General features: G+C 41.2%; 1 protein-coding gene across 2 annotated transcripts in view; it reads left to right on the forward strand.

The window, feature by feature from the left end:
* The window catches only part of DOCK11 (dedicator of cytokinesis 11), a 195086-nt gene that overhangs the window by 95278 nt on the left and 84531 nt on the right, over positions 1–15277 (forward strand). For both annotated transcript variants that reach the window (XM_030933580.1, XM_010365537.2), the window contains exons 19-23: positions 1415–1507; positions 3527–3650; positions 7943–8064; positions 8547–8633; positions 10353–10442. In XM_030933580.1, the coding sequence (XP_030789440.1) occupies positions 1415–1507; positions 3527–3650; positions 7943–8064; positions 8547–8633; positions 10353–10442 (516 nt within the window). The remainder of the gene's footprint in view (positions 1–1414; positions 1508–3526; positions 3651–7942; positions 8065–8546; positions 8634–10352; positions 10443–15277) is intronic.

Raw genomic sequence — 15277 nt, forward strand, 5'->3', positions numbered from 1 at the left:
AGGGACTATAAACTCCTTTCTCCTTGAAACCTGAATAGGCTTTGAGCTGACAGAAGCACAGCATGACTGCTTTGATCTGAGATAGGACTTCTACTCCGTGACTGGCCAAATGGTGCCTCCAGTCTTGGATTGTGGTCTGTGAAAAGCAGAATCTCAGTCTATCTGATACAGCAATCCTTAAATACCTGTCACACCACAGTGCCTTTATATTTTTACTCTTTATAACTGTAACCCATCAATCAGGGACCTGAAAGAGAAGTCAGAACATCTAGCCAGCAAGACGTGTTTATCTGGCTCCCCATTTCTCTTGCATGAGCCTAAATCAGACAGATGGATGCCAGGTCTTACACTCAAACCACCTAGGGAAACAGGCTGGAATGCTCCTGACTAAGTAATTGAATAATAGCCCCCACCTTTGTAAAGAGATTTTTTTTTTTTTTTAACAGAGAAACTTAAATTAAGGATTCACTGGCTCAAATTCTATGTTTTGTCTGGTTCTCTGTTCAGTGGAGATGAGAACAACTGCTGTATTTCCTCCTTGCAGTATCCTTTTGTAGACCCAATGACTCTTAGGTTACTTCTCAGCGGTTCTTGCAAATTGCCTTCATAACTGTATTTAAGAAGAGTTGGATATTCACTCATATGGAGTTTCAATTTCATTTCTTGGCTGGCCTGGATTGCTCGCTCTAAAGTAACAGAGCGAGGCAATTAGTGCGTTGGCATGCTGACTCCATATTCATCCTTGAGCCTATTAGGCCTATAGAAGTGCAAAACTCCCACTAGAAATGAAATTGGATCTTTCCATGGAACCATAGAAAGCCTTACATTTATTTTATTGGTATAACAGAAAGCCAGTGATATTTTAAAATGTGGCTCATAAAGTGCCACATTTAAAAATGTGAGAGAACAGCAAGCTTGTCTGTAGCTTAATATACATTCAATTTTTTAATTCCTTTAGGCCAGGAATGTGTCTGCTAGAACTTTTTAAACATGCTTCACCTTGCCCACTACACAAAGAGCATTTAACAAATGTTGCCAACTGGTTGATGGGGAGCCTCTCATATTAAGAAATGCAAGTAGCATGAGAGAAGTAAGCTTTACAGGCCTGGTTTGAGACAAATGTTTCCCTTCCAAATCACTAGGTCTGTTCAGCTCCTTACTGTCAAGTAGTTTGAGATTGTGTTTCTTTGATGGCTGGAAATTCAGAAGCATCCGTACAGCCAAGTTACATGGTGTCCGATTTGGTGTCTGGAGTGACAGTGTAAATGACTGGGAATTTACAGGCTCATGGTGACTGCCAGGTGGGCTTGGCCATGGCCCTGTACTGACAGATGCCCCTAACTATGTGTGGCTCCATGGCATCACATTTACAGACCTGCATTTAGAGTGGTGACTCTGTTTCCTTCTTTTGCAGTGTATTTATGGAAAACCTGCAGGGTCTGTTTTTACCACAAATGCTTATGCTGTTGTCTCGCATCACAATCAAAATCCAGAGTTCTATGATGAGGTAAAAATATATTATCCTGACATTTTTAAAATGCAGTGGTTGGAATTCTTTTTCTCTTTGAATCATTTTCATCATTTTACCTGCACTTTCAATCCCTGAGTGTTTTGTTCCATGAAAACAGAAAATATTACAACAAAACAGAGTGCTACTGGCATGCTTGGTGCCTTTTGATGGTAGTAGAAGATTTACCCCCCAATTTAAGGGGCTCTTCGACTTGAGGTAACAATGCAGGAGACAAATACGAGAGTGGAGCTAGGTTCTAGCCCTCCTAGCTTTGACAGTGCTGGCTCTATAACATCAAGTCACTTCCCCCTTCAGAGTCTCCATTTCCTCAGCTTTAAAATGAGAAATTCAGAAGAGATTTTCAGAATGCCTTTCTAGCTCTTTCCCCTTATGGTTTTACATAGTAGGGTGCAGTCTCTCTGTAACTGAAATACTAGGAGAGACAGTGATACAGCTGGGCCACCAGAATCCCACTGGCTGGCCTGCATGCTTCGGTGCAAAGCAGAAAAAGGAGTATGGTTGGGTCTCTGAGTATCTGTGCTTCCTCCTGACTCAGCCTGTCAAATTGTGTCTCTGCCTTTGAAACCCTGTCTCTGCCCCTCTTTCCTTCTTCCTACTTCTCCATGTCTACGTCTCTGTGTGCTTCCCAGCATGTCTCTTAGTATCTCTGTCACAGCCACTTCTGGTCTATATGTATCTGGCATATCCAAATCTGTAGTCTCCTTTTGATTCCTATATGTCTCTACGGAACCTGGATGGGCATCCCAGCCCTGATGCTCTACTGTCCCTGCTCCTCAGTCCACGTGTCTCCATTCTTGGCTTGGTCTGAAACCATCCCTCCCGCTGTGGTGATTTTCCCATGTCCACCTGCTGTTGTATGGAAGCCTTATATCACAGCCTTAGACCTTGCTCACTTTCTTTCAATCCAGTGTCCCTAGTTTCGTGGGGGACAGGGAGGGGATACTATTGCCTTGTATTTTTGCCATCAAGGGAGGGAGTATGCCCATATTTATGTGCAGCAGAGCATTACATGCCCAGATGGTCTGGATGCTGTGAATAGGCATGTTCTGTAGTGAAATATACCTAAAACAGACATTAGTTATAACATCAAAACCATGCCTTGTATGAATGATAATTGGACCAGATGTCCATCACCAAGTTGTTAAATATGTGTATCTCTGTAACCAACATCAGTCACTACAAAAAACTTGACCATGTAGTAAGTAACCCACATTATTTTTAGGATGCCTAAAATGAACATGCTTTTCAATCATTCACTGTATATTGACTGAGAGAGACAGAGAGTATTTGCATGTGTACCTTGGTGGGTACATGCATGTGCATCAAATCATTTAAATCTGTAATTTCTGTCTTACATACTTTCAGGAGGCATTACAAACATTCAGTTGGGATCTGATTAGAAAATTACTTGCGATACTTTATTACAACAATTAATTTTTAACTAAATGTATATGTCATGGCTGATAATTTTCATCTTTAAGAGCAAAGTTGTGTTTTTCTTCTAGAGAAATTTCTATAAACTATAATTTGTGGATACCATAAGACCGTAGTTACTTTTTGCATGTTTATTTGTAATGGCTTAATTTTTTCATGCAAAAGAGAGCAACAACTTGGAAAAAAAGTAGCCTTTCAAATTCTGTGTACATTTTAAATGGGTTGCATTCATTGATGCAGATTGAGTTGCATAGTATCCCTGGGCTGTGAGGATGTGGTTTTGACTTAGTGTTTTAGAAAATTATGCTGCAAAATTGAATCCAGGAGAATCCATTGTACTCTCCAGCAAAAGTAATAAATCAACTCTCACAACTCAGAATATTGCTGTCAAACTGAAACTGACCAGAAAAGCATTTGGAATATATTTAAATGATACTATTTGGCCACTTGGCCAGTCCTTTAGGAAGTATTTTTGGAGCAGTATGATGAAACTGAACTAAATGTCTGACAGTTTCAGCTTGAGAAAACAAAGTGCCATGTGTAATTTTGCTTTCATTTCAGATTAAAATTGAGCTTCCCATTCACCTACATCAAAAACATCATTTGCTTTTCACTTTTTATCATGTAAGTTGTGAAATTAACACAAAAGGAACAACCAAAAAGCAGGACACAGTTGAAACTCCAGGTATGTGTACTCTTTAAATGCCTCTCTCTGTTTGAAATGGAATTTGAAATGGAATTGTCCAGGATATAACTTCTTTTCATCAAGCTATAGACCACTTCTCCCCTTGACCAAAAACCACTGTATTCATTCATTTTCATGCTGCTGATAAAGACGTATCTGAGACTGGGAAGAAAAAGAGGTTTAATTGAACCTTACACTTCCACATGGCTGAGGAGGCCTCAGAATCATGGCAAGAGGTGAAAGGCACTTCTTGGCAGTGGCAAGAGAAAAATGAGGAAGAAGCTAAAGCAGAAACCCTTGATAAACCCACCAGATCTCATGAGACTTATTCATTATCATGAGAATAGCACGGGAAAGACCGGCCCCCATGATTCAATTACCTCCGCCTGGGTCCCTCCCACAACATGTGGGAATTCTGGGAGATACAGTTCACATTGAGATTTGGGTTGGGACACAGCCAAACCATATCAAGCACATTTCTGATTTTAAAAGTTCATTGGTAAAATGCATATTATATGTTCATTTTAGTATCATTTCTACCAAATATCATTGTCCATATGCTTGCCAACGTGCTTAGACTACTATAAGCAACATAAAGTAATATTGCTATTCTCAAAAAGAAACACATATTGTGATATAGTATTTTCGTTATTTCTTTTATGTAGAATTGCCCAGCAACCAGAAATTTCCAGTTCTGCTCACTGAGGAAGAGGGAAGTGAGCCCAGACCCAGGGACATCTGTGAGCCAGAGGGAGGTGGGGGGCTGACTAGCTCTAATGAGAAGATGACTGATTTAACAAACTTGAATAAGCTTCAGTAGTGAAGCTCTCGTCATGGGCCCATTTAGGAAGGCTTTAGGTAAACCAATGGGTAGCATCCTTAGCAGAAACAGAAGGCCTTGTGAACATAGCTTGTATCACAAGCACTTTATGAACATCAGCATGTCCTAAGATTCAGATCCCAGCTAGTCTGTACTATTCATTCATTCATTCATTCATTCATTCAGCAAATATTTCTGCATACAGGTTGAGCATCCCAGATCCCCAAGTCCAAAATTCTCCAAAATTGGAAACTTTTTGAGCACTGGCAAGATCTTCAAAGGAAATGCTCATTGGAACATTTCATATTCTGAATTCTTGGATTTGAGATACTCAACTGGTATAATGCAAATATTCCAAAATCTGAAAAAATCAGAAATTTGAAGTACTTCTGTTGCTAAAAGTTTCAGATAAGGCATACTCAAACTGTGTTATGTACAAGATACTGTAGTAGGCACTTTGGAGAATATAGTGGAGACTCAAACACAGATCTCATCTTCAGTGAGGATATGATCTAGTAAGGGAAATGAGTCCTGCGTAAACAATTATAATACAAGATAGAAAGTGGTGTTTAAGAAAGTAGTGCAACGTGAACTCAGAAGAGTGAGTTATTCAGCTGGTGGAGGGACGAGCGGCTGAGAATCAGAGAAGGCTTCTGGGAGATGGTGTTTGAGTGAGGCCTTAAAGGGTTGGGTGGGGTTCAATAATGTGAGTTATTGAAGAGGGAATTACTCAGCTGGTGGAAGGATGAGTGGCCGAGAATCAGAGAAGGCTTCTAGGAGACGATGTTTGAGTGAGGCCTTAAAGGGTTGGGTGGGGTTCAATAATGCAACGATGGCAGGAATGTAGGGGATTATGAGGTGAAGGAGCTGCTTGTACAGAGGCAGAGTATCAAGGGGCATGGACAGGGAACCACAGGTAGTTCACTAAGCCTGGAGCACAGGGTGCTAGGAGGGGGATCATAGGATGTCAGGTTGAATAGGAGGCATCAGATTTTGGAAAGCCTTGAATACCAGGCTATAGATTTGATTTTATTCCATCACCACAATGGAACTATTGGAGAGTTTTAAACATTAGAGCTGTTTTTCAGGAAAACCAATCAGGCAGCAGTATAATGGGCAAGGCAAGTAGGAGCAGGAAGAGGAAGAAAGGAAAACCAGTTAGAGGGTTATTTCAAAGGTCCAGGAAAGGAAGAGGCCACACTATGGCAGTAGCGGGGTGGGTGCCGGGGGGCAGAGAGAAAGGGAAGTGCAGAAGAAGAACATATTGGACCTGGTAAGTGATTGGCTATTAGAGAGATGATTTAGTAGTTAGCAATAAAGTTTCAAAACTGGGTGGTTGGAAAGAAGGTATTGCCAGTAGCAAACTGTGGGTAGGGATGACAGGTTTGGGACAACATCAGTTGAGTTTTAGGTGCTAGTGAGACATTGGAGTGATACCTAGCAGGCAGCAGAACTGAAAATGAGGGAGTTCCCTTTGCAGGTAGTGTGGATCTGTTCTTCATCCCCATAGAAATTGCAGTTAGTTCAGGGTAGGTAGGGGCTTTGAGGATTGAGAAGAAAACTAGCAGAACGATAAGAACCCATGACCATGTGTACATCCTGAAAGCTAAATTACCGATTGGTTATCCAAATCCTAGACAGAGGTGGACAAGATGCTCAGTGGAGCATGAAATGGTTATTCTGTGAGCCACTCATCACTTTGAACTGTCCATTCTTTAAGTGACTTCCCACCTTTGAGCCAGATGGTGTGCTTGACATTGTACCTTTACAGCTTCCAAGTGCTCTCTATGAGTTTTGAATAGGGGACATGCTTGGTTGTGCTTTGATTCATTTACAGTACAAAAATGTTGCCTAAGCAGTCCCACAGAGACAGAAAGTAGACTATCAGTTGCCAGGGTCTGGGAGAAGAGGGAAATGGGGAGTGACTTCTAAGGGCTGTGTGATTTATTTTGGGGGTGATGAAAATTTCTGGAATTAAGTGGTGGTCATGGAGATACAACTTCGCAAATATACTAAAAACCACTATGTGTACACTTCAAATAAATGAATTGTATGGTATATCTGAATGAAGTCTCAATAAAAATTTCTATTTTAAAATGTTGCATAAGAACAAGAAATAGATTTTCCTTTCATTTTCCTATTTTCAGGGCTGGAAATCTTTTCTCATTCGTCAAATTTTTAGTTTAACTACTTTGACAGAGTCATTTCTAATGGTTCTTCTGCTCATATTACTTTCCTCTGCCTTTTATAAAAGAAAAGGTCTGGGTAAACCATTTCTGTAGTTGAACTAGTAAAGATGCCCATCAGGCACATTTCGGAGTCTGAGAAAGCCATTTAGTCTACTTAAAGAAGCAATGTTTTAGTCTCCTTTTAAGAATTAAAGCATTTGCCAAATTAAACACATAAATGAAAACATTCTAACCAGATTTGTGTTGACTTCTGTGTTCACAGTATCTCACACACACACACACACACACACACACACACACACACACACACGCACACACAGAGTCACACAAAGAATTTTAAAGAATCACAAAGCAGTGGCTTTAAAAAATGTTCTCCAGCCAATACCCGCTGTCATATGCCAAAACTCAGTCCAGAGCAAGCTTTTTTACAGCTGAGTTATAAACACTTGAATCCCAGAGTAATCTCTATAATGGAAATACTGACACCACTCAACTTGAGCAACACAGATGGCTCTGGCTTTTTTAGCTAGAACATGATGAGTTTTCTAATTGAAAGCCAAAAGGCTCTTTTGGGGAGAACTGTTAAGAAATGTAGAGATTGGGGAAAATCTCTTGATAGATTCAAGTCTCTTGATAGATTCAAGTCATAAACAGTATTCCCCGGCTGCATTCTCCTACCTACACCTACACCTCTTCCTTCTGTAATCAGGAAAACTCTGCCTAACTAAATGATTTATGCCTACTGCCTTGTATAAATATGGAGTGTAACCGTGACTTTGTGACCTTAATTTTCCACAGTTCCTTACCCTAGGGTTGCCATAAGAAATTTTGGAACATGTGATTGTTATCTGAAATAGTCTCAGCCATGAGACTCTGCACTCTTAGTGTAAGAATGGATGAGAACTATCTGAGCCTTTTAAAAATAAATCTACCAAAAATATTTCCCAAAGCATAAAGATAATGATATTGATGCACTTATAAAGTTTTAAAGTGTTTTCATGTAATCTCACTCTGGTTTCTCAATAATTCTTGTAGATGAAAAGATGAAAAAGATTCTTGTGTTGTTATTCCCGTTTTTATGGTCAAGGAAATAGAGTACATAACTTGTTAGTGGTCAGGCTGGGATTGAGAGTTCATCCAAACCCATTGTTCCTTCCCCAGTACTCAGTGGCCCAGCACCTGAACTCCCACACATAGATCCCTGGAGACATCACCACCCTGCCCTGCCCCCTACTGATTGCATTTGTTATTTCCTTTCTCACGGTTGGTTATTGTCTTGGCAGTTGGATTTGCCTGGGTACCTTTGCTGAAAGATGGTAGAATCATCACATTTGAGCAGCAGCTGCCAGTTTCCGCCAATCTTCCCCCAGGCTACTTGAATCTGAATGATGCAGAATCAAGAAGGGTAGGAAAATACTGCATTTGTTGAAGTAATCATGATTAAATGTGCAAAAAAATAGAATTCTGTTGGTCTCGATTGTTTAGTACAATGTTACTCAAAGTGAGGTCTGAGGGCCGGTGCGGGTCCACAACAAAGATAAACATGAAATGTGCATGTTTAGAATTTGTAGCAGTTTGACAAAGTAATTTTATGTCTGTTGATTTTAATAACAGTTTTTTAGTGGGGCTCAGATTTTGTGCATAATATTAAAAAATTATTTAAGTAATTCATTTTACTGTAATTTATGAAAATATCAGTCTGCAAAGGATTGGAAATTTAAAATGATTTATGATATATTTATTCTAAAGGCAGAGTATTTTCTCCAATAATCTCTTGGTATGAAATTAATACATTCATTTCTGAAAAAATGTTTAAATGCATAAAGATATTATATGTTGTTCATCTATCCATTGTTATGTTACAGAAACTTAATTTTCTGTTCACAGCAATGTAACGTGGATATTAAATGGGTAGATGGCGCAAAGCCTTTGCTGAAGATTAAAAGCCACTTAGAATCTACCATTTACACTCAAGTAAGTTGCGTCGTTTGAATTTTGTCAATTTTTATACTTGAGTTTGTTTGATTAAAATAGACCACATTTGATTCCTACAGCCTTAGAGAAGATGTGACCTGCAAGACTTTCTCATTAATAATAACATCTGGCCAGGTGCAGTGGCTCATGCCTATAATCACAGTACTTTGGGAGGCTAAGGCGGGAGGATTGCTTGAGCTCAGAAGTTCAAAGCTGCAGTGAACTGTGATTCCGCCACTGCACTCCTGCCTGGAAGACAGAGTAAGACCCTGTCTCTTAAAAAAAAAAAAAAAAAAAAAAAAGTCATTCTGTCTCAAATATTATAGTTCTCTCAAATTACACCATCTTTTTATTCTCATTAACTGATTTGAGCCTCACTGAACTCTGAAAGGAATGTGAAAGCCATCATCTCCATTTTATAGGTGAGGAAACTGAGGCTCAGGCAGGTTAGGTGACTTACCCAAGGTCACAGAGTAGTAGTCAGGGGAATCAGGTCAAAACACACATTTCATTATTCTAGTTCCTGATGTAGTCCATGCTGTCTACAAAAAATCAGTATATATGGATTTCACATAGGACAGTTGGACTCCCTTGCCAGTGAAGGGCCATGGCAAATTTGGATATTGAATGCTTGAGACTATTGTTCTGCTAACTTCCTGCTGCTATCTTTTCTTTATCAGTTCAGATCTTCATTATTTATTTATCTGTATATTTTTCAGTTCAGACCTTTATTTCTGCTTATTTCATTAAAATGGAGAAGGAGCCCAACTTCATAGAACACACTAGTCAAAGTCGGAATCAAATGAATGTTTAGCTAGTTGGGCATAAATGGTGGCCTACCGGCCAGGCGCAGTGGCTCACGCCTGTAATCCCAGCACTATGGGAGGCTGAAGCAGGCGGATCACGAGGTCAGGAGATCGAGACCATCTTGGCTAACACAGTGAAACCCCGTCTCTACTAAAAAAAAAAAAAAAAAAAAAAAAAAAAAAAAAAAAAAAAAAAAAAAAAAATTAGCCAGGCGTGGTGGCAGGCACCTGTAGTCCCAGCTACTTGGGAGACTGAGTCAGGAGAATGGCGTGAACCCGGGAGGCGGAGCTTGCAGTGAGCCAAGATCGTGCCACTGCACTCCAGCCTGGGCAACAGAGCGAGACTCGGTCTCCAAAAAAAAAAAAAAAAAAAAAAAAATGGTGGCTTCCCCCATGTGCTTATGTACATGCCAGATTTACCTGGTTTTGCTGCTTTGTGTGGTGGTCAAGAGCTGCTGAGCCTGGGCATTAAAATACCGGATAAGGCCCGGCGCTGTGGCTCAAGCCTGTAATCCCCAGCACTTTGGGAGGCCGAGACGGGCGGATCACGAGGTCAGGAGATCAAGACCGTCCTGGCTAACATGGAGAAACCCCATCTCTACTAAAAAATACGAAAAACTAGCCCGGCGAGGTGGCGGGCGCCTGTAGTCCCAGCTACTCGGGAGGCTGAGGCAGGAGAATGGCGTAAACCCGGGAGGCGGAGCTTGCAGTGAGCCGAGATCGCGCCACTGCACTCCAGCCTGGGCGATAGAGCGAGACTCCGTCTCAAAAAAAAAAAAAAAAAAAAAAAAAAAAAAAAAAAAAAAAAACCGGATAAGTAGGTCTGCAAGATACAGCAGGAGGGAGAGGTAGAGAGCTTGCATTTGAGGATAATGAATCAAATTTCATATGGCTGTTTCCATCTGTGTTCCAGGATCTGCATGTACACAAATTCTTCCATCATTGCCAGCTGATTCAGTCAGGCTCGAAAGAAGTTCCAGGGGAGCTCATTAAATATTTAAAGGTAAATGAACAGCAGCTTTCTGTGAAAGGTTTGTTTTTCTTGTCTTTCTGTTGCCACATTTTGGTGTGGAAAAAAAAAAGCAAACAGACAGTTTGAAATATTTTTGGCTGTATTTCCTCAAGAGAATACTTTCTATTATGTATTTTTCCATCATGTGGCTGTTTAGAAGCAGACAGCAGAGTGGCGACATTAGGAAGAAAATGTAATAGCAACAATGCAGCATCATATTTTTGAAACTCTCATGCAAATGTTTATTTCGGGTCCATAAATTGATTTTTCAGGGCCTTTCTCTTCCTGCTGACTGCCCAGTAAAGGTGGAGTATGCTGTGGGGGAAAGGGCCAGAAGAATGGAATCACTTTGGCTTGGAATGAAATGTGAAATGGTTCTTGTGTCCACGGGTGATAGACTAAGAAAGGGGCTGGCTAACGAAAGACACATATTTTATGCATGTTGGAATATTGTATCTTACCACATGTATAGAGGACCTAACACTTGGTTTTTTGCCTGTGTGCTGGGACTACAGTGCATGTCATAATTTGCCTGACAGTGGCTCTCTTCTTTTAATTGTTCCTTTAATAAGATAGCTATAGCAAGTCTGAGGAGATTTTATTTTAAATCAAACATCTTTAGGATTTACCTTTGGCCATATGCTGTTACTTAATGATATACTCAGGAACAAAAATGTTCATTTCTTTCAGAGAGGTCGTATGAGATGAGATCGAATATATGGGTTCTGGAATAATAAACTGAGCTTGTATCCCACATATCACTTACTAGCTCTGTAACTGACCATGACGAAGTTACTTCTCTGAGCCTTTGTTTCTTCATATGTCATGTGGGGATAACAATAGTGCCCATCCTGTAGGATGGTTGTGAGACTTAAATTAGATAATGGGGCTGGGCATGGTGCCTCACACCTGTAATCCCAGCACTTTGGGAGGCCGAGGCAGGGAGATTGCTTGAGCTCAGGAGTTCAAGACCAGCCTGGCCATCATGGCGAAACCCCGTGTCTGCTAAGAATATAAAAATCAGCCAGACGTGGTGGCGGGTGCCTGTAATCCCAGCTACTCAGGAGGCTGAGGCAGGAGAATCGCTTGAACCTGAGAAGGCTGGCGGAGGTTTCAGTGAGCTGAGATCACGCCAGCCTGGGTGACAGAGCGAGATTCTGCTTTTTTGTTTGTTTGTTTGTTTAAAAAAAAAAAAAAAAAAGATTAGGGCATCTGCCGGATAGTAATCATTCATGCCACACTTATTGCTTTAGTGCTTCCTGTGGGCCAGGCATCATTTTAAGCATTGGAAATTTAAGTGAAGAAAACAAATAATATCCCTATTGTCAAAGAGCTTACTTGTTGAGACAGACAATAAACACATAAGTGAATAAATATATACGTCATCTCATATGGTAATAACTGTTATAAAGAAAACCAGCGCAATGAAGGGGAGCAGAGATTTACAAGGGGTCCCTGTTTTAAAGTGGCCAGAGAAAATCTCTCTAGTAAAGGCACATTTGAACAGAGACCTAAAGGAAATAAGAGTGCCAGTCATGTGGATATCTCGGGGAGAGCTGGGAACAGAAAGTACAAAGGCCCCCAGGAGCTTGGCTTGGTGTGTTCGGGGAACAGCAAGAATCCCAGTGTGGCTGGGACACAGAGTGATAGGACATTACCTTGGGGAGGTTGCTGGGAGCTTGTCAAATAAGGCCTCATAAGCCATGGCGAGGAGTTTGCATTTACTCTGAGTGAGATAGGAAGCCTTATGGAGCTTTGGACAGAGGTGTGACATGATGTGACTTTGGTTTTTAAGTTGTCATTCTGCTTACCATATAGAAAACACACTGTTGGAAGAGTAGAAAGGAGACAGTCAATTAGTGGTGGCTATATGGCTATATGTTCTTAACCATCATTAAGAAGTATTATAGGCCAGGTACAATGGCTCATGCCTGTAATCCCAGCACCTTGGGAGGTCCAGGCAGGCAGGTTGCTTGAACCCAGGAGTTCGAGACCAGCCTGATCAACATGGTGAAACCCATCTCTACAAAAAAATACAAAAATTAGCCAGGCATAGTGAGTGGCACATGTCTATAATCCCAGCTACTTGGGAGGCTGAGGTGGGAGGATCGTTTGAGCCTGGGAGGTTGAGTCTCCAGTAAGCTGTGATCATGCCACTGCACTCCAGCCTGGGCCTCAGAGCGAGACCCTGTCTCAAAAAAAATATATATATATATGATAATCATCTAACTTTTACATCCTTTCTTCAGGTAAATGTCTAGTACCTCAATATGTGTGAATGCTTTGTTAATGCTTGTTCTTCACATGGGAAAGTTTTATAAAAGTTTTGATCAAGTGGAATGGAAAAGAACATCATTTTCATATATACGGGTATTCTTAACATGGAAAAGTGCTCATACTTGTTTTTTTGAAGATGTGAAATTTCTGATATTTATGTGACCTACGCTCTCCCTCTAGTGGCAGTCAATGAAATACCTTGTGATTTCAGAAATAGCCAAGCTCCTCTATATAACCTTAGTGCGGAAAAGGATTCTCAAGACTTTTTTTTTCTTTCTTTCTTTCTTTCTTTCTTTCTTTCTTTCTTTCTTTCTTTCTTTCTTTCTTTCTTCCTTTCTTCCTTTCTTTCCTTTCTTTCCTTTCTTTCCTTCCTTTCCTTTCTTTCCTTTCTTTCCTTTCTTTCCTTTCTTTCCTTTCTTTCCTTTCTTTCCTTTCTTTCCTTTCTTTCCTTTCTTTCCTTTCTTTCCTTTCTTTCCTTTCTTTCCTTTCTTTCCTTTCTTTCCTTTCTTCTTCTTTCCTTTCTTTCCTTCTTCCTTTCTTTCCTTTCTTTCCTTCCTTCCTTCCTTCCTTTCCTTCCTTCCTTCCTTCCTTCCTTCCTTCCTTCCTTTCCTTCCTTCCTTCCTTTCCTTCCTTCCTTCCTCCTTCCTCCTTCCTTCCTTCCTTCCTTTCCTTCCTTTCCTTCCTTCCTTCCTTTCCTTCCTTCCTTCCTTCCTTCCTTCCTTCCTTCCTTCCTTCCTTCTTCCTTCCTTCCTTCCTCCTTCCCTCCTTCCTCCTTCCCTCCTCCCTCCCTCCCTCCCTCCCTCCCTCCCTCCTTCCCTCCTTCCTCTTTCTGACAGAGTCTCGCTCTGTCGCCCAGGCTGGAGTGCAGTGGTGCAATCTCAGCTCACTGCAACCTCCGCCTCCTGGGTTCAAGTGATTCTCCTGCCTCAGCCTCCCGAGTAGCTGGGACTATAGGCGCCTGCCACCATGCCCGGCTAATTTTTTTTTTTTGTATTTTTGGTAGAGATGGGGTTTCGCCATGTTGGCCAGGCTGGTCTTGAACTCCTCACTTCAGGTGAAATGCCCATCTGGGCCTCCTAAACTGCTGGCATTACAGGTGTGAGCCACCACGTCCAGTCAAGGCTTTTTTTTTTTTTTTGACAGATGAGGAAGCTGGGGCCCAAGTAGAGGTGACTTGCCTGTAGTCATTCAACTGGTTAGTAGCAGAACTGGGGTGAGACTATGATGAGTCCCATGTTCTTTCTACTACATACTACACCTTGCTATCTGTTGTTCCTATAAATGACATTGTTTCAAGAATTCATTTGCCATCTACTTTTTGAGCTCTTATATATTTAGTATTTTCCTAGTTCTTTGAGGCTTACAGAGAAGAATAATTTAGGGTTATTGTCCATAGGAGAACTTATAGTCTAACTGAAGAGACAGGACACACATAAGTTAAATGACAGTCTGTCAATAATACAATTAATAGTTCAAAGCAATATATGATGAAATGTCCAGTATGTGATACAGTGTACAAGTGCTGAGGGTTCGGTGAACTGAGGAACTACTGTAGACTAGAGGGCTCCTGTCTTTTTTTGGGGGGGAGGGGGAGACAGAGTCTTACTCTGTTGCCCAGGCTGGAGTGCAATGGTGCAAACTCAGCTCACTGCAACCTCTGCTTCCCGGGTTCAAGCTGTTCTCCTGCCTCATCCTCCCGAGTAGCTGGGACTATAGACATGCACCACCATACCTGGCTAATTTTTGTATTTTTAGTGGAGACGGGGTTTCACCATGTTGGCCAGGCTGGTCTTGAACTCCTGAGCTCAAGTAATCTGCCTTCCTCAGCCTCCCGAAGTGCTGGGACTACAGGCCTGGCCTAGTTTATTATTGTATTCATTTATTCAGTAAGTCACCAAATATTTATGGATCGTGTAGTATGGGCCATACATTGTTCTGGATGCTGTGAATTGAATGGGGAACAGTTTAGACAGCATACCTTTTCTGGTTGTGGTAGAGAGATTATAAGCGAGTGCCATGAAGAAAAGAGCAGGTTAATGGGATCCAACATGACCAGAAGTACACTCTACATAGAGTTGTCAGGGAAGGCCTACTGGGGGAAATGGCATTTCAAGCTGAAAGGATGAGAGGAAGACAACCTTAGGGGGTAAAGCCATGTAAACACCTTACATCAGCATGTTTGAAGGACAGAAAAATAAAAGAAAAGACCATGTAGCTATAGTACAGTGTGCATTGTTGGGGGAGGATGGCAAGTGATGGGTTTGGAGGGACAGGCAGGGTATGTCGTAGGCATGGAAGCTTATGACAGCTCTTTGTTCGCGGTAGTTTGTTTTGTTTTGTTTTTAACAACAGAAAGATGGCAATGTCCAATTTGCATTTCAAAAAGAACACTCTGGCTATCATGTTGAGAATAAATTACAGAGGACCGCTACTGGTAGCAGGGAATGCCCATCTCTCTTTTCTACCTGGCACTATTCTATTTATCATTCACCCTTTCCCATCTCTGAGGCCTTACCAGACATTCCCTACCCACTTGCACACTCAGTTGC

This window comes from Rhinopithecus roxellana, chromosome 7 (assembly GCF_007565055.1).
Source record: "Rhinopithecus roxellana isolate Shanxi Qingling chromosome 7, ASM756505v1, whole genome shotgun sequence".
NCBI lineage: Eukaryota > Metazoa > Chordata > Mammalia > Primates > Cercopithecidae > Rhinopithecus > Rhinopithecus roxellana.